The following is a 20,595-nucleotide window of genomic DNA, read 5'->3' on the forward strand; positions in this document are numbered from 1 at the left end:
ACCCTTAATTATCCCTCCCTCTTATGGGAGTGGGCATTGAATAAGTCCTTGACTCAATCGGCTACTAGCAGAAGACGCTGGGGGTCTTATTACAAATGCAGCAGGCCTTTAAAGCTTCCCCTTCGAGCACTGGCCCATCCTGGAGGAGGGTTGGGACAGCTCTGCACAGGATGTGCAATGTCTCAGGTCCCAGAGGCTCTCCATCCAGGGGTCTAGAAACATGCATGTGTTCGGCAAACTGCCTAAAGCCAGTCAGAGCCCACACCAAGGTCAATAGGTTTTCAGGGGGCACCTCTGAGTACGTGTTTTAATAAATCACACTGGCATCAGTGTGGATTTATTACAAGGAGCTGTTTTGTACCAAACACTCCTGGTTTCAGTGAAGCCATCTTAGTGCTGGGGAACTAGAGTGGTCTAGTTTCCAGCCCATACACTTTCATGATTCCCTGGCACTTACAATATTTAAGAACAGGATATGCCTACACTTGTGGTATAGTACACGCTGCTTTAGGGCTGTAAGGCCTGCTAAAGGGTTGGCTCACCTAGACCTACAGGCAGTTCTGGCTGACATGGCACACAGGCAGGGTGCCATATCGACTTCGTTTTTCTCCTCACAAGGCATGCAAGCTTCAAGGGCAGTAGCATGGTCCTAGTTTGTGTGTGTGTGTGTGGGGGGGGGGGAGGGGGGGGGCAGGGGCGCAAAAGTATCAATTGTGGATATGTTATTGGGAAGAAGCACTGGCACAGTGGACCTAGTTGGCAGGGACCGTGTGCACTACGGTCAAAACCACAACACCATGCAAAAAGTGGGGGCTAACCATGTCAAAAGAGGCACCCTCAAATGTTCAAACTGCCCTTTTATAAGATGGATGTTAGGCATGCTTGCAAAGAGATCTGTAATGGGATAGCTTTGTATACTTAAGAGTGTTAATGTAGTCCTGAAACCCTCAGATAACAATTCTATTCAATAAATAATGGGAGATAAAAACATGAAGACAGCAGCATGTTGATTTGAGGTTAAAATGAACACTATTATTCAACCAGTATACAGTGTAAATAAACAGTGTCAAACTATTGAGAATAGTCCAGATTTAACATTTGCACATCTCACTATACAGTGACTTATATGGGCTTCCCTATTTAGAAAAAAAGATTACAGTAGCATGCAGAGTTACCACTGCATTAAAAGGTTGAATAGTAAATATAAACTTAGAAAATGAGGATTCATGATTTATTAAATGTAAGACAAGAAAATGGAGCCGTTCAATTTACCTGCTTGCAGTCTTTATTGCCACTTGAGCTTTCGTAATGGAAGACGTACACTCGTCTATTTCTTTGTTTACTTTGTCTACTTTGTCTTGTTGAGCTTTAAGTTTGTGATTGTTGATATCAATGATAAGCTTATGCAATCTTTTCACTTCAGTTTCTACTTTACCAGCTTTCACTGCAACTTTCTCATGGTCTGTTAACACAAATACAGCATACAGATAAAATGTAAAAATATTTCTGTTAGCAGATTGCTTTAAAATTAAAAATGCATAATTGCTTAGAAATAGAAAATGCATAATCCATACTCGTGGAAAACTTGAGCGAATATGAAAAGGAGCATGCCACTTAATTTACAGCCACAGTGGGCAAAATACAATGAAGACATCCATAAGATTGAATATTGCAGTGCTTTGGTCTTGTATGTAGCGATTTACAGGCTTACTGATTAGACAAATGTGCACCTGCCGTCAGCATTAGAAAAGCTAGAAGCATATTTCAAAACACATGCAAATGACACACCGAGCTAGAGAAAGGGCAAGAAAGCAGGGCAATGCACCAAGTGTCCGGACAACACAGATAACTGATTGAAAGTTTCTCTGTTTGAATGGAATCAAGAATCAGGTCACTATGTAGGGAGGAGCTAAACCACTGGCCCCTACATTGGTCGATTCCACTGGTGCTATCAGAGTAGGCAAAAAATGAGGAGGCAGCTATACAGATGTATAGATTGAATTTGCACCCCAAATTTACCAAGTGGTCAGGGTCAGCAGACCTGCTTCAAAAAATCCTCTAGCTCCAAACCTATTACACTTGGTGGCAGCCTGCCTTAATTGGGACATTAGTGGACTACTGCAACTTCTACACTGCATCGTCACCAACATGAAGTGGATGAAGAGACGGAGTACTTAAAGCAAAACAGCTTCAAGATTACTTCGGTTTCTACCATTCCATTGATTCATTTTCAACAGTCTGCTTATTGTAGTATTACAAATTCCAAAGAGTGATACATTGTAACTGGTGTCTTTGTTGAGTCTGCTGTAGCAATAAGCTCTTGCTCAGTCCTGGCATTTTACTTGTGCCCAAAAGCCATCTGGACTGACCAGGAGCTAATATGTATTTTAAATAAAGAGAAAGTTACTTACTTTCGGCAACGATATATCTGTAAGAAAGATAGCTTAGTTATAGATTCCTTACCTTAGAATTACCCCCAGGCGTCCAGACTGGATCTGGAAAGTTTTTCAATCAGCAGTAACCCTGCGTGTTGGCGTCGGTCGACTCCGCGTTTGTCGTTGGCGTGATCGCCAAGATGACGTTGCAATAGCTAGACACCGCCATCTCGTGCACGGACGTCAGTTCTTTAAACGACTGTCCACGCCAGAAGCACAGAGCCATGCAAGACACTGACCACTGGTGAACAAAATAAGGGCCTTGAGAGGAAGTCCTTAACCCCAGAAATCAGTTTGCAGAACGGGGAGGATGGTTGGGGTTGTAAGAAATCTATAACTAAGCTATGTTTCTTGCAGATCTACAGTTACCAAAGGTAAGTAACTTGTTCATCTGAAAGAAAGTTAGTTATAGATTCATTACCTTAGAATAGATACCCCAGCAATACCAAGCCCAAAGGTTGGTCTGCGAACCAAGTTCACACCAGAAAGTCCTGGAGAACACAACAGCCAAAGAAGCCGTCTCTCCAGACTGCGCTGTCAAGGCAGTAGTTTTGGGTGAACTTTCGCAACAATGTCCAGGTAGTTGCCTGACAGATGTCATTTTGGGGGACTCCCCGTCCCAAAGCAGTAGTAGCTGCGGTCGCCCTGGTGGAATGGGCACGCAACCCCACTGGAGGCTCCCTTAGCAAAGAATAGCAGGGTTTGATGCACAGAACGACCCACCTGGAGATGGTTCGTTTGTGTACGGCCCAACCTTTCTTAGCGCCCACGTAACCAACAAAGAGTTGGTCATCCACCCGGAATTGTTTGGTGCGATCGAAGTAGAAGGAAAACGCACGTTCCTGACGGTGGAGCCTCTCTAACTCTTTTGAAGGATGCGGCAAGAAGGTGGGCAAAGTGATGGTTTGGCCAATGTGGAAAGTAATCACCTTGGAAAGAAAGGAAGGTCTAGTTCTGAGGACGACCTGGTCTGGATGAATAACCAGAAAAGTAGGCTTGGAAGAAAGAGCTTGGAGCCCACTCACCCTGCGTGCAGAGATGAGTGATGGCCACCAGAAAGTTCGTTTTTAGAGTGAGAAGTCTGAGAGGACAGTTATGTAATGGCTCAAAGTGAGCGCACATAAGGCTATTAAGAACTAAGTTTAAGTCCCACTGAGGAATTACAAAGGGAATAGGAGGAAAAAGACGAGTAATGCACTGAAGGAATCTATTTACAACGGGGGGATTCAAACAGAGAAGGCTGATCAGGAAGCTTAAGAAAGGCTGAAATGGCCAAGAGGTAGCCCCTTAGAGTGCCCAGACCAGAGAGTCCTGCTGGGCCAAAGAAAGGAAGAACAAGAGAACCTCAGAAAGAGGGGCAGAAAGGGGATCCACAGCCTTTGCGGTGTACCATGCCACAACCAACTGCAGGCGTATAGTGTCTTAGTGGAGGGACACCTGGCTGCCAAGATAACATCACAGACTTCGGGAGGCAGGTCAAATGACGTTAACTGCTGCCACTCAATCTCCACGCAAGGAGGTGGAGGCTGGACAGGTTTGGGTGGAAGACCGTCCTCTGCTGCTGTGACAGAAGATCCTGCTGAAGAGGCAGTCGGATCAGAGGATCGATGGCCAGGATGAGCAGCTCGGGATACCAGACTGTTTGTGCCCAATTCGAAGTCACAAGAATGACTTGGGCCCGGCCGTGCTTGATCTTCAGCACTCTGGGCATAAGTGGCATAGGTCAGAAAGGCGTATACAAAACCGCAAATACACTCGCGACGAAAAGCATCGCCTAGCGAGTGCTGCCTTGGAAATTCTAACGTGTAGAATTGCTGACATTGCGCGTTCTCTTCAGAGGCGAATAAATCTAACTAAGGCTCTCCCCACTGTTGACAGAGACATTGCACCACCTCCAAGTGAAGAAGCCATTTGTGATTCATCATGCACCTGCAGCTGAGTTAGTCTGCCCTGGAGTTCAGAGAACCTGCCAGGTGTTGAACCACTAGGGAAATGCCCTGATGTTCCAGCCATGTCCAGAGACGGAGAGCCTCTTGACATAGGGTCCACGACCCCACCACGCCCTGTTTGTTGCAGTAAAAACATGGCAGTGGTGTTGTCCGTGAACACCTGCACTACTCTTCCTGGATCAGGAAGGGAGAGGGATCTACCGTCGACCCAATCCTGGTTCATGAGCCACCATTACAGTTGGTGTGCAGTGCCCTCCGAGATCTGAACGCAATCGGTCAGGTTCCCCTAATGCTGTGCCCACTGGAACTTAAGGTCCCACGGCAGAGCCCGCATATGCCATCTGGCATGATCTACCAGCAGGATGCAGGAAGCCATCAGGCCCAGTAGCCGGAGGGTCATCCTGACCGAAACCCGGGATAGAGGCTGAAAGATGTGAATCATGGCCTGAATATCCTGGACTCGCTGTTCGGGAGGATAGACCCGAAACTGTGTCGTGTTCAGAAGCGCTCCAATGAAGAGTAGTCAGGTGTCACTTGGCACATTGATGGAGAACCCCAGCAAATGCAGGAGGTAGGCAGCAGTCTGGAGGTGGGAGACGACTGCCTGGGGCAAGCCAGCCTTCAACAACCAGTCGTCGAGATAGGGGAAGACTGGAACCCCTAAACTGCGCAGATGAGCTGCGACCACAGTCATCACTTTTTCGTAAACACCCATGGGGCACTGTTAAGGCCAAAGGGGAGCACGGTAAACTGAAATTGCTTGTGGCCTACCGTAAACCGCACGCCGGTGGGCCGGCAGGACGGGGATGTGAAAATAAGCATCCTGCAAGTCCAACACTACCATCCAGTCTCAAGGGCAACATTGTGAACTTCTTCTTATGGAGGAAGCGGTTGATGTTCTTGAGATCCAAGATAGGATGCAGGCCCTTGTCCTTCTTGGGCACCAGAAAGTAGTGGGAATAGCAACCAAGACCTACTTCTGGCGCAGGAACTCGTTTGATGGCGCCCTTGGCCAAGAGAGCCGTAACTTCCTGTTGGAGAAGGGCCTTATGTTCCCCGACATTCGATGGTACTGAGGTGCCATGGCAGGTGGAGTCTAGGGGGTAGGTGGGGGCCGGGAGGAGAGTAGCTCCTTCGAACTACCTGCAAACCCCACTGGTCTGATGTGATGTTACGCCAGTCAGCGGGGGAGATGATGGCGAATTCTGCCACCCACAGGCATGTGATGGGTCTGAAAGGTCGGACTAGGAGGGTTTGGAGGCTGCAACGCTTGCGCCGGCCTGTAGCCCTGTAATGAACGTGGTAAGGCACCCCTTCAGCAGCTATGAATGGGGCGAAAACCAGACAATGCAGGGCGTGTGGTGGAGAGGCCCAAGGACTTGCCCGTAGCCAGAGAGTCCTTGAAACGCTCTTGTGCACGGTCTGCGTAGTCGCCGAACAGGCGACAGGCAATCAAAAGGCATGTCCATCAGGGTGTTCTGGACATCCCCAGAGAAACCAGTAGACCTCAGCTAGACGTAGCGCTGAAGGGCTACTGAAGTTGAAATCGTCCTACCCAGCGAGTCCAGTCCACAGCAGAGGGTAAACTTCGCTGCGTCTCTCCCATCGGCGACTGCACGGGAGAGAACTATCTTGAAACGACCTCTAAAACCCAGAGTCTGAGTGGCTCACCTGTGCAGGGAAGTCTCCCTGGCAATCCTGACCCAGTGTCCAGCGTTGTCTGACCTCTCCTGTCTTCCACGACGGTGCCTATAGTGTGAATCCAGATCTGGTCTTAATGTACAAAGTATGAATTTTATAAAATTGGTCTGGATTTCCTTGAGTCATGTGTACATTATTGATCACTGTGGTGCAATAAGTGTCTTACATCTTCTGCTCGCCCACACTACCACTAAAAGAGCACTTTAGGTTTTACATAGAGCCCTGTACATTTTTGGGGAACCCCTGGTCTCTGTGCACTGTATTACCACCTAGTGATCTCGTATAGAAAGTCCGCTTCCTACAAGGTCTACTTTACAAGGAGAGTTCCATGCCAAACCACTAGATGGCGGAATACACAACACGTGGGTCCAAAAGATTCAAGCTGCAAATAACATTTCCACTGACATCAGGAAGATGGGTGGGCAATGCTTTCAGCTAAATGACCAGCAGTCCACATTTTTAAATTACAAAAATAAAAATATTTTGCTTTCATATCTATAATTTACCTCATGAATACAATAGAATACTACAGAATGTTAGAGAAAGAGTAAAGAATTTATTTGCTCTTGCATTGTTTTGCAATATAAAGAAATCGGCAGAAAAAGGAGGACTTACTTGCATTACAATAGGATTCAATGTGACCAATGTATAATCAACACCCATTGTGAAAAATGTAACAGTAAAATGAAATCAATAATACCCAGTCATATTAGAATACCTTTTTTAAGTTCATCAAGTGATTTTTCCATTTGTTTCTGCTTATTTTTATCAGGGGCAGCTGCAATTACACTGGCCTCCAGTTCTTTTACCTGAAGCTTTAAATGTATTTCTTGCTCTGACAAGCTCTAAAATAATAAGATAAAATGATGAACATTCAGCTCAGGTTTCAGTTCTTGGAAATATTGCAGAAGTTAACACAACTTATGTCCATCTTTAGGACAGGCATGCATGAAAAATTTACAAAAATATACATAATTGCATAAAATTGGATCTCCATTAGTTACAAAAAATAAACAAGTTAAATACCTTCGAAAATGTCTTTTCTGGTAGAGACTATTAAACTGCATATTCCTACTCAACTTGCGAATATCCCAAGGCTTCAGACCGGATCCGTAAACGTTTGTAGCAATTCCCTCTCGTATTGGTAGGAGGATTCGAGCAGCTCAGTGTCAGATCCATCCTGCCCTGGATATAGCTTACGGGCTTTACAAACATGCCATCTCTGCGGGCTGATGCCACCTTTTCTGCACGTGCCAATGGATGTGCAGCCCATAGAAATGAACACGTGACAGCGTGATGCAGATGTTGTCTTGTTTAGTGCCTTTTCTAGGAAGTCTATAAAATAGCTGTGCTGTATAACATATTCAATTCACTTTTCGACACCCCCTTCCCCCAAACTGGTGTGTTTGGGTGGGTATTTGAACAAGTCATTCGGTAGGAAGGGATGGAGATACGCTAGTTTCTTCCTCTTTTTTCTCTTCTCACTTATGTTTTTTGCTACTGCCACTGTGTAGGTAGTGAGAACTGCCTACATCTGTACATCTTAGGGGTTGGATGGCCTTAAAATGAAATGGTAACTTACCAGTAGGAGTAGTTTTGCAGCTTGTAGAGTTTTCTGGAATCACATGCTGTGCATTATTCCATCATCTAGTGGTTGGATCCCGGAATTGTCAGTTTCCTTTGGGATTTTTTTCCTGTGGGGTGTCATTTGGGGTTAGTTACATCTCTTGTGTGATATCACAGAGCCCCGGAAGTTCCTGTGCGTGGTAGCCACCTTCAGATTCTCCCCCCCCCCCCCCCCCCCTTTTGCTTCCTTGGTAAAACAGGGTAGGTCCTAAATTCCTTGTTTACGTTTTTTTTTTCTCCTACCTATTTGCATTCCTCCTCTGGGGGGAGGTGATTGGGTAGCGTGCTAATCAAGAAAACTCTTCAAGCTGAAAAACTACTCATACTGGTAAGCAACTATTTTGTTTTGCAGCATGAATCCTTTTCTGGATTCTCATAGGGTACGTTAGATTATGTAGCAGTTTCCCCTCCTTGCGATGGTTGCGGTAAGATGAGGAAGACTTTGCGAACAGGTGTAGAAGTACCTTTTGCATCACCTGGGCTTCCTTGGTCATCTGTATATCCACGCAGTAATGCTGGGTGAAGGTGTGTGGAGACGCCCATGTCGCTGCTGCACATAGTGTCTATCGGCACATTCGCCCTGAAGACTAGGGTTGTCCCCTTTTTCCTTGCTAAGTGGGCTTTTGCCAGGATTTGAGCTTTTACTGCTTTAGAGCAGCATACCTGAATTGTTTCTACAATCTAGCATGCAATTGTACCCTTTGTCACATGTGTTCCTTTGCTGGACTTGGGAGTGAGAGACGAACAATTGATTCACCTTAGGGAATTGTCTTGTCTCCTGTAGATACTGTAGTAAAGCCCTTCTCATATCCAGGATTTGAAGGCTTCTTTCGAGTCATGTTTGTGGGTTTTTTAAGAAAATTGCTAGCTGAAAGCTTCTATTTATGTGGAATTTGCTTACTGACTTAGGTAGGAATTGAGGGTTGGTCCTTAGGATCACCTTGTCCTTGTGGTATTGCATGTATGGTTCCTCAATAGTTAATGCATGTAGCTTACCTACTCTCCGTAGAGATGTTATAGCTATTAACCCCTTCGACGCTGATGACGAGCTGGGCTCGTCATGAGGTAGCCTCCTCGCACGCTCATGACTAGCCCAGCTCGTCGCGTAACATGCGTTCTTTTAAAACTCAGCGTACGGGCGGAATTCCGCCCGCACGCATGCGGTTAAGGCAGTCTTTATTGTGATGTATCTGAGCTCTGCTTTGAGCATGGGTTCGAACGGTTCTTTCATTAGCTGTGTTAGAACTGTGTTTAAGCTCCACATCGGAGCTGGAGTCTTCCTTGGGGGTGCACTTTAGGAATCTTTTGGTGACTGGTGATGTGAAAACACATGAATCTCAAATGGCGGCAGGCTACAATCGCGGCCAGGTGCGGCTTGAGTAGTTGATCTTGCTGTCTAGCAAGTGCGTCAGACAAATGAACACGGTTTCCTGTGTGGATATTGAATTTAGGGTATTCTCATATGATGTACCGTTTCCACTTTGCTGCATAGCATTGTTTCGTTTGTCTTGCCTCCTTTAGTATCTCCGGTGTTATTTGCGGCAAGTTTAAATGTTCGAACTATGTACTCTGGCACCAGGCTGCTAGTAGTGTAGCTGGTTACGGGTGAGATATTTGACCCTTCTGCATTGTGAGAAGGTCCTTCTCTCGCCTTGAATCTGATCATCTGTCCCTTGGACAGTCAGAGTATGCTTGTGTACCAGGTTTGCCTTGCCCATTGAGGAGTTACGAGATTTAGATCTGTTCCTGGTTGTCTGGCTTTTTCCATTACTCTTTGCAAAGGCATTGGAGGAAAAGCGTATGTAATGCCCCTGACTAGTTTAGCAACAGGGCATTCCCTTTTGATAGGTGGTGTTGAAACTTGAAGGTGAACAATCTGCCGTCTCATTGTCCTTTATTTGTTGTCAGGAATCATCCACCTCACTTCCAAAAAGGGAGTCTACTGTGAAGGGTTTGTTGATTATGGAAGTTTGTACTTCCAGTTTGAAGCCTGAAATTATGAGCCAAGCGTGCCTCCATAGTGTTGTGCACATTTGACTCCAGGCCGTATCGGCTGCGTCTAGAGTTGATTTCAGGCAGGTGTTCGCTAGTTTTATTACCTCCAATAAGATGGATTTTGCTCTCTTTATCTTCCTATGGGAGCTTATTCATTAGTTCTTCAATATCGTCTTATTGTTGATGACCATACCTATTGAGGAGAGCACTGGAGTTAGCAATGCGCCTTGAGTTGCTACCTCTTTTTCCATCTTTCTCCCCACCATGTCCATTTTCTTACTTTCCCTCTCTGGAGGTGGGCCATTGGAAAAATGAGTGTTGTTCCTCCTCCTTGCTGTGATAACAATGATGGAGTCATCCACTGTGTTCCCTTAAATGTATTTAGGGCCTCTTGTGGTGGATTTGTATTTCTCCTCCACCCTTGGGGATACTCCTTTTGATGAGGCAGGCTCTTTGAAAGCTTCCTTGCCCTGGTCCAGAATGCATGGCAACATTGAAGGTATTGTGTACAGTTTGCGGATGGTACTAATTGTAGGAAGCTGGCTCTGTATATACTCTACCAAAATGAGGTCTAGACTCCAGTGGTACCCCAAAGGTAGGCAGAGATAAAAGTACATAGCACCTTACTCTCTATCGGTGGTAGTGTGGGCGAGCAGTTAGGCTTTATCAGAGGGTAGTGTTAAGCATTTATTACACACACTCAAAGACTGAACTCTGACCACATTGTATCAAAAATATTATTTAGTTGTATTTATTTTCTCGAGCCAAGCAATCCTGGTACAGGTAAGTGTAAATGGTTTTCAAGGTAGGTTGAATAATACAAGCAAGTTGAATGAAAACATCTTTGTTACAAGTTTGTAAATCTTTTCAATACAGTGGAAATTACTGTTAAATTACGTTTGATTACTTTTTCTACTCAGTGCGATATGCTTAGACATCACGCTGGGACATTTCCTAGAGAAAAGGTAAGTAAAGCAGTTTTTAGTTATTTGCAGTTTTTCAAGTTCTCATACAAACCAACTCCACACTTCAAGGAAATCAGTCAATGTATTCCTATGAAGAAAATGTGGTCATCGGTTATCAGGTAAGTACTTGGTTGTTGCAGTTGGTATTCTGGAGTAAGAATCCCAGGGTCAAAGATGCATTTTCAAAGCATCCTTAATGGCACTAAGGATGCTGGGTGCAGAGTGCTGAGGCCCAATGTTATCCAAAGTGGGATAGAGGGCCTCCGGTTGGTGGCTGCTCGCGAGCAGGCCACAAAGATTGTGGGAGAAAAGCTCCTGGTGTTAGGCTCAGGGTAAAGGGGGATCCGAGTTAGCACCCAAAGTACACCCGCAGGGGCGGCTGGGTGCGCAATGCTGTTTTGGCACTGGATGCCCTGTTGATTTCAATAGGTGTTGCCAGTTTTGGATTTTGGCTGGAGGCTCGGTCCAGGAAGACTTCCGGGAGGAACCAACAGCTGGGCAGGTAAGAAATAAGTTACTTCGCTTTAACTGCAGTTATCCAGTATTGGTATCTTTACATAGATTCACATGCTTGAATCATTCCACAAAGCAGGAGTCCAACGATATATCTGTAAGAAACATTAGTTAGTGATAGATTCCTTACCTTAGAATAATCCCCAGGCGTCAGACTAGATCCGGAAAGTTTTGCTTAGCAGTACCCCTGCGCGTCAGTAGGTGGCGTCCTGCGGCTCCGCGTCCTTCACTGGCATTGTCAGCTCCGAGATGACGTCACCGAGGGTACTTGTGACCACCCATGCACGCGGACATCCGTTCTATACATGACTTTCCACGCCAGTAACGTAGAGCCATGCAAGATACTGACCATTGGTGCATAAAACTAAGGCCCTAAAAAGGGATGAACTTAACCCTAGTAATCAGTTCACAGAACGGGGAGGATGGGTGTGACGGTAAGGAATCTATCACTAACTAATGTCTCTTACAGATATATCGTTACACAAGTAGGAACTTGTGCATCTGAAAGAGACACGCTAGTGATAGATTCCTTACCATAGAATTTCTGATACCCAGCAATACCAACCCCGGTGGTGGGATTGCGAACAAGATTACACCAGAAAGTCACGGAGCACCGAACAGCCAAAGAAGCCATCTCTCCGGACCGGACTGTCAAGGCAGTAGTGCTTGGTAAACTTGTGCAGCGAGGCCCACGCAGCTGCCTGACAAATGTCCTGCAAGGGAACGCCACGTCCCAAGGCAGTAGTGGCTGTAGTAGCCCTGGTCGAATGGGCACGCAGTCCCACAGGAGGCTCCTTCTTAGCCAAGGAGTAACATGCTTTGATGCACAGAACGACCCACCAGGAGATGGTCCGTTTGTGCACGGCCCAACCCATCTTAGCGCCCACGTAGCCAAGAAAGAGCTGATCATCCACCCGGAACTGCAGATAGAATGAGAGTGCACGTTTTGGGTCCAGACAGTGGAGCCTCTCCTCTTCCCTGGAAGCATGCGGAGGCGGAAAGAAGATGGGCAAAGTGATGGTCTGCCCGATGTGGAAGGGCATAACAACCTTTGGCAAGAAAGAAGGACGGGTCCTTGGAACCACCTTGTCCGGATGAACAGAAAGGAGGTTAGGAAGAAAGAGCTTGGAGCTCAGTCACTCTTCTGTCAGAGGTGATGGCTACCAGGACAGCCTTTTGAGAGTAAGAAGACGTAAGGGACAATTATGAAGGGGCTCAAAGGGAGCGCACATCAGGAAAGTCAAGACAAGATTCAAGTCCCACTGAGGCATTATGAAGTGTACGGGTGGAAACTTGTGCGTAATGCCTTAAAAAAACAATTAACAACCGGGGACTTAAAAAGAGAAGGCTGATCTGGAAGCCGTAGAAAGGCAGATATAGCCGAAAGATAAACTTTGATAGTGCCCAGAGCAGAGTCCTGCTGGGCCAAAGAGAAGGAACAGAATAACCTCAGAAAGAGGGGCAGAAAGGGGATCCACAGCCTTTGCTGTGCACCATGCCACAAACTTGTTCCATCTGCAGACGTATACCGTTTTGGTGGAGGGACGCCTGGCTGCCAGAATGATATCACAGACTTCGGGAGGCAGATGGAAAGGTGTCAACTGTCACTGCTCAATCTCCACACATGGAGGTGGAGGCTGGACAGGTTTGGGTGGAGGACCGTCCCCTGCTGCTGTGACAGAAGATCATCCCGAAGAGGCAGACAGATCGGGGGATCGATGCTCATACGGAGTAGCTCAGGATACCATACTCTCCGAGCCCAGTCCGGAGCCACAAGAATGACTTGGACTCGGTCGCGCCTGATCTTCGTCAGCACTCTGGGCAGAAGTGGTATAGGAGGAAAGGCGTACAATAGACCACAACTCCACTTGTGACGAAAAGCGCCTCCGAGGGAGTGCCACCTTGGAAGCTCCAACACGCAGAACTGATGACATGAGTTCTCTTCATAGGGGAATAGATCTAACCAAGGCTCTCCCCACTGCAGAAAGAGACCATGCGCCACGTCCGAGTTCAGACGCCATTCGTGATTTATCATGCACCTGCGACCGAGTACGTCCGCCCTTTCATTCAGAGAACCTGCCAGGTGTTGAGAAACCAAGGAAATGCCTTGATGTTCCAGCCATGTACAGAGACACAGAGACTCTTGGCATAGAGTCCAAGACTCCACCCCGCCCTGTTTGTTGCAATACCACATGGCAGTGTTTTTTTCCCCCTTGTGAACAATTGCACTACACTTCCCCGGACAGAGGGAAGGAATGCCTTCAGTCCAAGCCGGATCGCCCGCAGCTCCAGAAGGTGGATATGGAGCCAAGACTCCGCCGGAGACCAGAGGCCTCTGACCTCCTCCTCGCCCAAGTGGCCTCCCCATCCCAGGAGGGATGCGTCCGTCACCACTCTGTGCTCTGGTTGGGAGAGGGATCTGCAACTGACCCAATCAAGATTCGTGAGCCACCACTGCCATCGTGCAGTGCCCTCGAGATCTAAACATGGTAGGACAGGTTGCCCTGATGTTGCGCCCCCTGAAACTTCAGGTCCGACTGCAGAGCCCGCATATGCCATCGGGCATGTGTCACCAGCAGGATGCAGGAGGCCATCAGGCCCAGAAGCCGGATGGCCATCCTGACCGAAACCCGGGATAGAGGCTGAAAGATTGGAATCCTAGCCTGAATATCCCGGACTCCCTGCTCGGGAGGATAAACCCGAAACAGCATTGAATCCATAACTGCTCCAATGAAGGAGCTTCTGAGAGGGACTCAGGTGCGACTTTGGCATGTTGCTGGAGAGCCCCAGCAAATGCAGAAGGTCCACCATAGTCTGAAGGTGGTTGACTACCACCTGGGGCGAGACCGCCTTCAACAACCAGTCGTTGAGGTAAGGGAAGACTGAGACCCCCTGACCTGCGCAGGTGACCTGCAACAGCCATCACTGAGGGGTGTTGGAAAGGCCGAAGGGGAGCACGGCAAACTGAAAAATGCTCGTGGCCTACCGTGAACCACAGGACGGGAATGTGAAAATAAGCGTCCTGCAAGTCCAACGCTACCATCCAGTCTCCAGGGTCGAGGGCAGCCAGAGTAAGAGTAGAGGAAGTGGTTTGAAAGTTGCATGGCCTTCTCTGCCTTGCCGCCTTCTGTCCAGGTCAGTCCCTTTGGGGAGCTGTCCTACCTCAACAGTTTCTGGACCTAATGCTCCTTTCCTAGCTCTTTAGTGTCTTTACCCCTTCCTTTTAGTTTGACTTCAACAGGTGCCCAACACTGGAAATTCTAACTTAGCTAGGGAAAAACCCAGCTTGCCCACAGAGGTTACCCACAGCTTGACTAACCCCACCATGATCATTAGGGTCAGGGAGCCTAGGCCACTATGCCAAGTACAGTGCTGCCATGAAGGCTAACATCCAGCAGAGGCTACTGACAGCTGTCAGTGGCCAGAACCACACCTTTAGCTCTTCACTGGTACGTGAAGTGGCTACCTTAACCCCTTCGACGCTCATGACGAGCTGGGCTCGTCATGAGGTAGCCTCCTCGCACGCTCATGACGAGCCCAGCTCGTCATGAATAATGGGTTTTTGAAAATCCCAGCGCAGGAAGGGAAAATGTGCCGCGAGGATGTGGTTAAAGGCTCCTTTGGGTTCTGGTGGCCAGTCTGCTGTTTTAGGGTAGGGTGGCCCTACTCTGACATGAACACCCTTCCTCCACCCTCTGTTCGTTCAGCTGAGGATCCACCAACTCAGGCTGGACAGTTGCCCGACTAGTCAGGTCTTTTTGTTGGTTATTTTCGAGTTCTCCCTTACTGGGATAGAATCTCCTGGACCACGACAACAGTGGCTAACAGTCGGCCTCCTTTCCTACACTGTCGAACAAGTTACTTACCTTCGGTAACGATCTGTAAGAAACATTAGCTAGTGATAGATTCCTTACCTTAGAATAACCCCCAGGCGTCAGACTGGATCCGGAAAGCTTTCGCCAGCAGTACCCTTGCGCGTTGGTAGGCGACGTAGTGCGGCTCTGCGTACGTCGTTGTATTTGCCGAGATGACATCACTGGAGCTACTTAGATGCACCAACATGCACGGACGGCAGTTCTGTACATGACTTCCGCACCAGGAACGCAGAGCCATGCAAGATACTGACCACTGGTGCATTGAAACTAGGAGCCTGAAAGGGATGACCTTAACCCTAGAAATCGGTTCGCAGAACGGGGAGGATGGGTGGGGCAGTAATGAATCTATCACTAACTAATGTTTCTTACAGATATATCATTACCGAAGGTAAGTAACTTGCTCATATGAAAGAAACACATTAGTGATAGATTCCTTACCTTAGAATAGATACCCTAGCAATATCAATCCCGGTGGTGGATCTGCGAACAAAGATCACACCAGAAACTTCTGGAGAACAGAACGGCCGAAGAAGCTTTCTCTCCGGACCTGGCTGTTCGGGCAGTAGTGCTTAGTAAAATTGTGCAGTGAGGCCCACGTAACTGCCTGACAGATGTCTTGCAGGGGGACACAACGTCCCAATGCTGTAGTGGCTGCCGTCGCCCCTGGTGGAATGGGCATGCAGCCCCACCGGAGGCTCCTTTTTAGCCAGAGAATAACAGGCTTTAATGCACAAGACGACCCATCTAGAGATAGTTCCGCTTGTGTACAGCCAGACCTTTATTGGCGCCAACGTAGCCAACAAAGCTGGTCATCCACCCGGAACTGTTGTGTGCGGTTCAAGTAGAATGAGAGCGCACGTTATGGGTCCACACAGTGGAGCCTATCTTCCTCTTTAGAAGCAGGCGGAAAGAAGGTGGGCAAAGTGATGGTATGCCCGATGTGAAAGGCAGTGACAACTTTGGTAAAAAAGGACGGACGTGTTCTAAGCACAACCTTGTCCGGATGAACAGACAGAAAAGGAGGTTTATAATAAAGAGCCTGAAGCTCGCTCACTCCCCTAGCGGACGTGATGGCCACCAGGAAAGCAGTCTTCAAAGTTAAGACGTAGAGGAAAATTGTGTACAGGCTCAAAGGGAGCTCACATCAAATATGTGAGAACTACGTTCAAGTCCCACTGAGGCATCACACAAGGAATAGGGGGGAAAAGGTTTGTAATGCCCTTGAGAAATCTATTTACAACAGAGGACTTGAAAAGAGAGGGCTGATCAGGGAAGCCTGAGAAAGGCCAAAATTGCAGAAAGATAGCCCTTAATAGTGCCCAGAGCAGAGCCCTGCTGGGCCAGAGAAAGAAGGAACAAAAGGACTTCGGAAAGAGGGGCAGAAAGGCAATCCACAGTCTTTGTTGTGCACCACGCCACAAATTTTTTCCACCTGCAGGCCTATACCGATTTAGTAGAGGGACGCCTGGCTACCCGAGGGATATCACAAACTTTAGGAGGCAAGTGAAAAGGAATCAACTGTTGCCGCTTAATCTCCACTCATGGAGGTTGAGGCTGGGCAGGTTCTGCAGCGACAGAAAATCCTCCCGAAGAGGCAGTTGGATTGGGGATCCATGCTCATACTGAGTAGCTCGGGATACCAAACTCTTCAAGCCCAGTCCAGAGCCACAAGAATGACATGGGCCCGGTCGCACCTGACCTCCTTCAGCACTCTGGGCAGAAGTGGTATAGGCGGAAAAGCATACAATAGACCGCAGCTCTACTCGTGATGAAAAGAGTCGCAGAGCGAGTGCCGCCTTGGAAACGCCAACGCACAAAAGTGATGACATTGCGCGTTTTCTTCGGTGGCAAATAGATCTAACCAATGCTCTGCCCACTGTTGAATGAGGCCTTGTGCCACCTCAGAGTGAAGACGCCGGCCAAAGCACCTCTGTCAAGAGGTTAGTCCTGACAGCCACCGTAGGAATCTCGAGGTGGAGAGCCTTGGCCGCCCTGCGCAAAACCATAGAGTAGGAACCACCCTCCTCCGTAGCCACGGTAGAAGGAGACAGTGAGCCATGTTCAGGAGTATAATCCTGGTCACCTGCATCCCCCAGATTCTCATCCCATTCCGGTTCTAACTCTGCACCCCCCCAGAGTCTCCTCCCCATCCTCCACAGCCTGCCGAACAGGTGGAACCTTACGGAGGTGGGTGAATAAAGGGTAAGAAATTCCCAAACGGCGTCGGTCGACACCCTTCCGGCACAGGCTCCACGTGGGGGAGGAGGCCAGGGACGACGTCGGCTGGCGCAGTTGATGGAGGTCGTACCTGGCCAACCGACATGGACGGGGATCCATGTGTTGATCCATGGGGGTCTCTCGGCGTCGAGACCGAAGTGGTTAACGACATATGGCCGGAGCCGGCGACGTCGAAGAACGAGAACCCCCAGCAGGCCCGAAGGCACACCGGAGGGGCCGAATGGTCCGAAGACACATGTCATGGCTAACAGGAACTGCAGCTAGGCCCGAGTCGCAGATGGACCTGGAAAGGGCGGATAGGCCATCAGCACTTGCGGAGGCTCCGCGGGAACCTGCAGCCGCATCGCGCGACCGGCTAGGTGACGAGCGAAAACGCTTCTTCGACTTCTGGTGCTTTGCCTTACAGGACTCCGTGCGCGAAGACTTCGAATGGTGGTGATGCCTCCGCGACCAGTCCCTCGACCTTCCACGGGACCTGGTACAGCACGGAGCAAACTCCCGGGCCTCTAGCCACTTTCTAGACTTCTCCCGCAAAGTTTACGGAGCCATGGCCTGGCAGTGGGGGCACGACTGAGTCGCTCCCCAGGCAGCAGAGACGCTCAGGTGCGGGTCCGTCACCAACATCGTGTGGGGACAGTCCGCGCAAGATTTAAAACCAGGCATCCCTAGCACCTTGAGTGCAGGTACTCAAACAACAGAGGCAAAAGTCCCTTAAAAAAACTCAGTCAAAAAATGACAGGGGGTACGGCTCTCTCCAGATCTGAGCTTGCTGGCGGGAAAAAGAAAGAACGGATGTCAGCGTATGTGGGCACGTCAAAGTAGCTCCAGCGTCGGCAACTCGGCGCTACGATGCCAACGACTTACACAGAGCCGTACGATGCCACCTACCGACGCGCAGGGGTACTGCTGACGAAAGCTTTCTGGATCCATTCTGACACCTGCGGGTTATTCTAAGGTAAGGAATCCATCACTAACCTGTTTCTTTCAGATTCTTCTTTTGGGGCTTATCTGCACTAACGAGGCTTCCTGGGACTTCTTACTTTTATCTTTAGGATGCTCACTGTCTTTCCTTTGGGGAGGTTTTGTAACCCCTTTCTTTTGGTCACCGTCAGTGGATGTCCTAGTCACCCTTGTCTTGACCCAGTGGTTCATCTACTTTCCGAATTCTTGGGAAGAAATTGGGCCTAGGTCTACCAGATACCGATGCAACTTCATCAATGCAATTACCTAATATGTGTTCTTTCATAAACTATAAAGACCATCGTAATCCTGCACTTTACTTCCAGTCACACAGCCACCTACGGTTTTCATTGAATAGTCTACAAATTCCACCAGGGCTGACTAGGGCTTCTGAGCCCCCTGTATCTAATTCTATACTCCTCAATAGTGAGTCCAAATCCCTTCAGGGTGCCCTTCGATGAGGTCATATGACTCTGCTTCTGCCCCACTAAGGTTCAGAAGTGTCTCTGTACTTACCAGAGAACAGTTCCTTTCAGGCTTACACTCACTAGAGGGGGCCCCCTAAGCCCCTCCTGATGTGTGTGTGAGGGTCCCCTTCAGCATATCTTGCATGGGGGCCCCATCACGTTTTGTTATGGCACTGCAGCAGGCCCCTTCCTATCTCATCCCCTTTTCGGCATGAAGATAGACGGGAAAACGTTTAACAGCCCAGATGATGTGCCCACCTCTGAAAACCTCACCTCTCGTGGGGGAGGGGAGGTGAAGCACACTCTTCAGAGCCCATGTTGCAGGTGGCAGGCATCCTCCAGTCAGGGATGGGGAACAGCAAACCAAACTCCAGAATTCAGCTGGAACCACGAGTCCGCACCACTCTGCAATAGACGCCCATGGCTCGAGCCAAAGTGGTCCAAGACACCAGCAAGGTCACCTCGGCGATCCTGACCTGAGATCCAGTGTTAGACAACCTCATTCGACCTTTGACACCTGCAGACTCATCCTGAAGAGTTCACCCAACCGTGACCAAAACTGATGAGAAGAACACAACACAAAAAGAAACCCCTGCACCAGCAGCCCGAGTCGTGAGGTACCCTCCTGACGGCGTCCAGCAACTCTTCAAGTTCATCCTCCAGTCGTTGGTTCCAGTCTTCTGGCTCCGGCCTACAGTCTTTCTTCAACTGACATCCCCCATAGAAGAGCATTGTTTGCGACACCTCGTAAGCACTCTGATTCCGACTGCCCTTGCACTGCTAATGGGGTGGACTTAGTGCTGACTTGGGACCCCCTTTTGCCCTTAACTTAACTCCAGGAGATTGCCTCAAGATACAATGGCCTGACCGTGAGTAGCCCCCAACTGAAGTGCGCCCTAGCCCCATTGGCACCCTTCACCTACCGCCCCAGTGCCGCTGGAGGTGCCCCTCGAGTGCCAACCTGAACCTTGGTGAACATTAGTTCTACCCCCAAAACTCCTTATCCAAAACCTTTTACTTACCTGTACACCTAACACTTCATTTTTCTCCATAGGATTTTATAGTGTTTTCTATGAAAAATCTTCTGAGTGTTGAACTTGTCTTGTACTGCAACACAAGCAACTTACTGTCTTCAGAATTAACCTGCTCATTGATGTCCTGTGATGCTAGACAGTGTTATTACTTTGTTCCACTCCAAACTAGCAAAGTAAGAAACGAGTTACTTACCTGTAACAGCAGTTATCCAGTATTGGTGTCTTTCATAGATTCACATGCCTGAATCTTTCCCCGTCGTCGAGATGGGAGCCCCGGTAATAGAAAAGTAATGTCCTATAGACATACATAGAGAAAAGTAGGCCTAAAGGTCTTGCCTTAGTAGCCTATCTGTGTCCTTTTGTAAAAAGGACCAAATTCCTGAAGGTAGCCAATCAGCTACCACCGCCCTCTAGAACCTTCCTGCCAGGAGCCTCAGTCTCTCAGATTTTCGTACGCACCAAGCTAGGTAGACGTAATATATGTCCTGAAGTGAGAGATGAGTCCTTCCTGGGGAGGTGGGAGGGTTGCATGTGAATCTATGAAAGACACCAATACTGGATAACTGCTGTTACAGGTAAGTAACGCATTTCTTATCCAGTATTATGGGTGTCTTTCATAGATTCACATGCCTGAATCAGAATAGCAAGCAATACATTATGCACATTTGCGATGGAACATAAGGATTAGTCTGATATAAAGATATCAGGCAACTATATACCATCAGTAATGCAATGAATAAAGTAAATAAATGTGCATACCATTGCAGGACGGTGGGAAGAAGGAAGGCTCATCTCACTGGAATAGATGGCGAAGTACAGCCTGGCCCACAGCTGCAT

At 48.3% G+C, this 20,595-nt stretch overlaps 1 protein-coding gene across 2 annotated transcripts in view; it reads right to left on the minus strand.

The window, feature by feature from the left end:
- SMC4 (structural maintenance of chromosomes 4) overlaps positions 1-20,595 on the minus strand; it is a 630,932-nt gene that overhangs the window by 205,217 nt on the left and 405,120 nt on the right. For both annotated transcript variants that reach the window (XM_078666858.1, XM_078666857.1), the window contains 2 exons: positions 6,804-6,930; positions 1,273-1,462 (listed from right to left, as the gene is read on the minus strand). In XM_078666858.1, the coding sequence (XP_078522984.1) occupies positions 1,273-1,462; positions 6,804-6,930 (317 nt within the window). The remainder of the gene's footprint in view (positions 1-1,272; positions 1,463-6,803; positions 6,931-20,595) is intronic.

Source organism: Lissotriton helveticus, chromosome 11 (genome assembly GCF_964261635.1).
Source record: "Lissotriton helveticus chromosome 11, aLisHel1.1, whole genome shotgun sequence".
NCBI classification, from domain to species: Eukaryota; Metazoa; Chordata; class Amphibia; order Caudata; family Salamandridae; genus Lissotriton; species Lissotriton helveticus.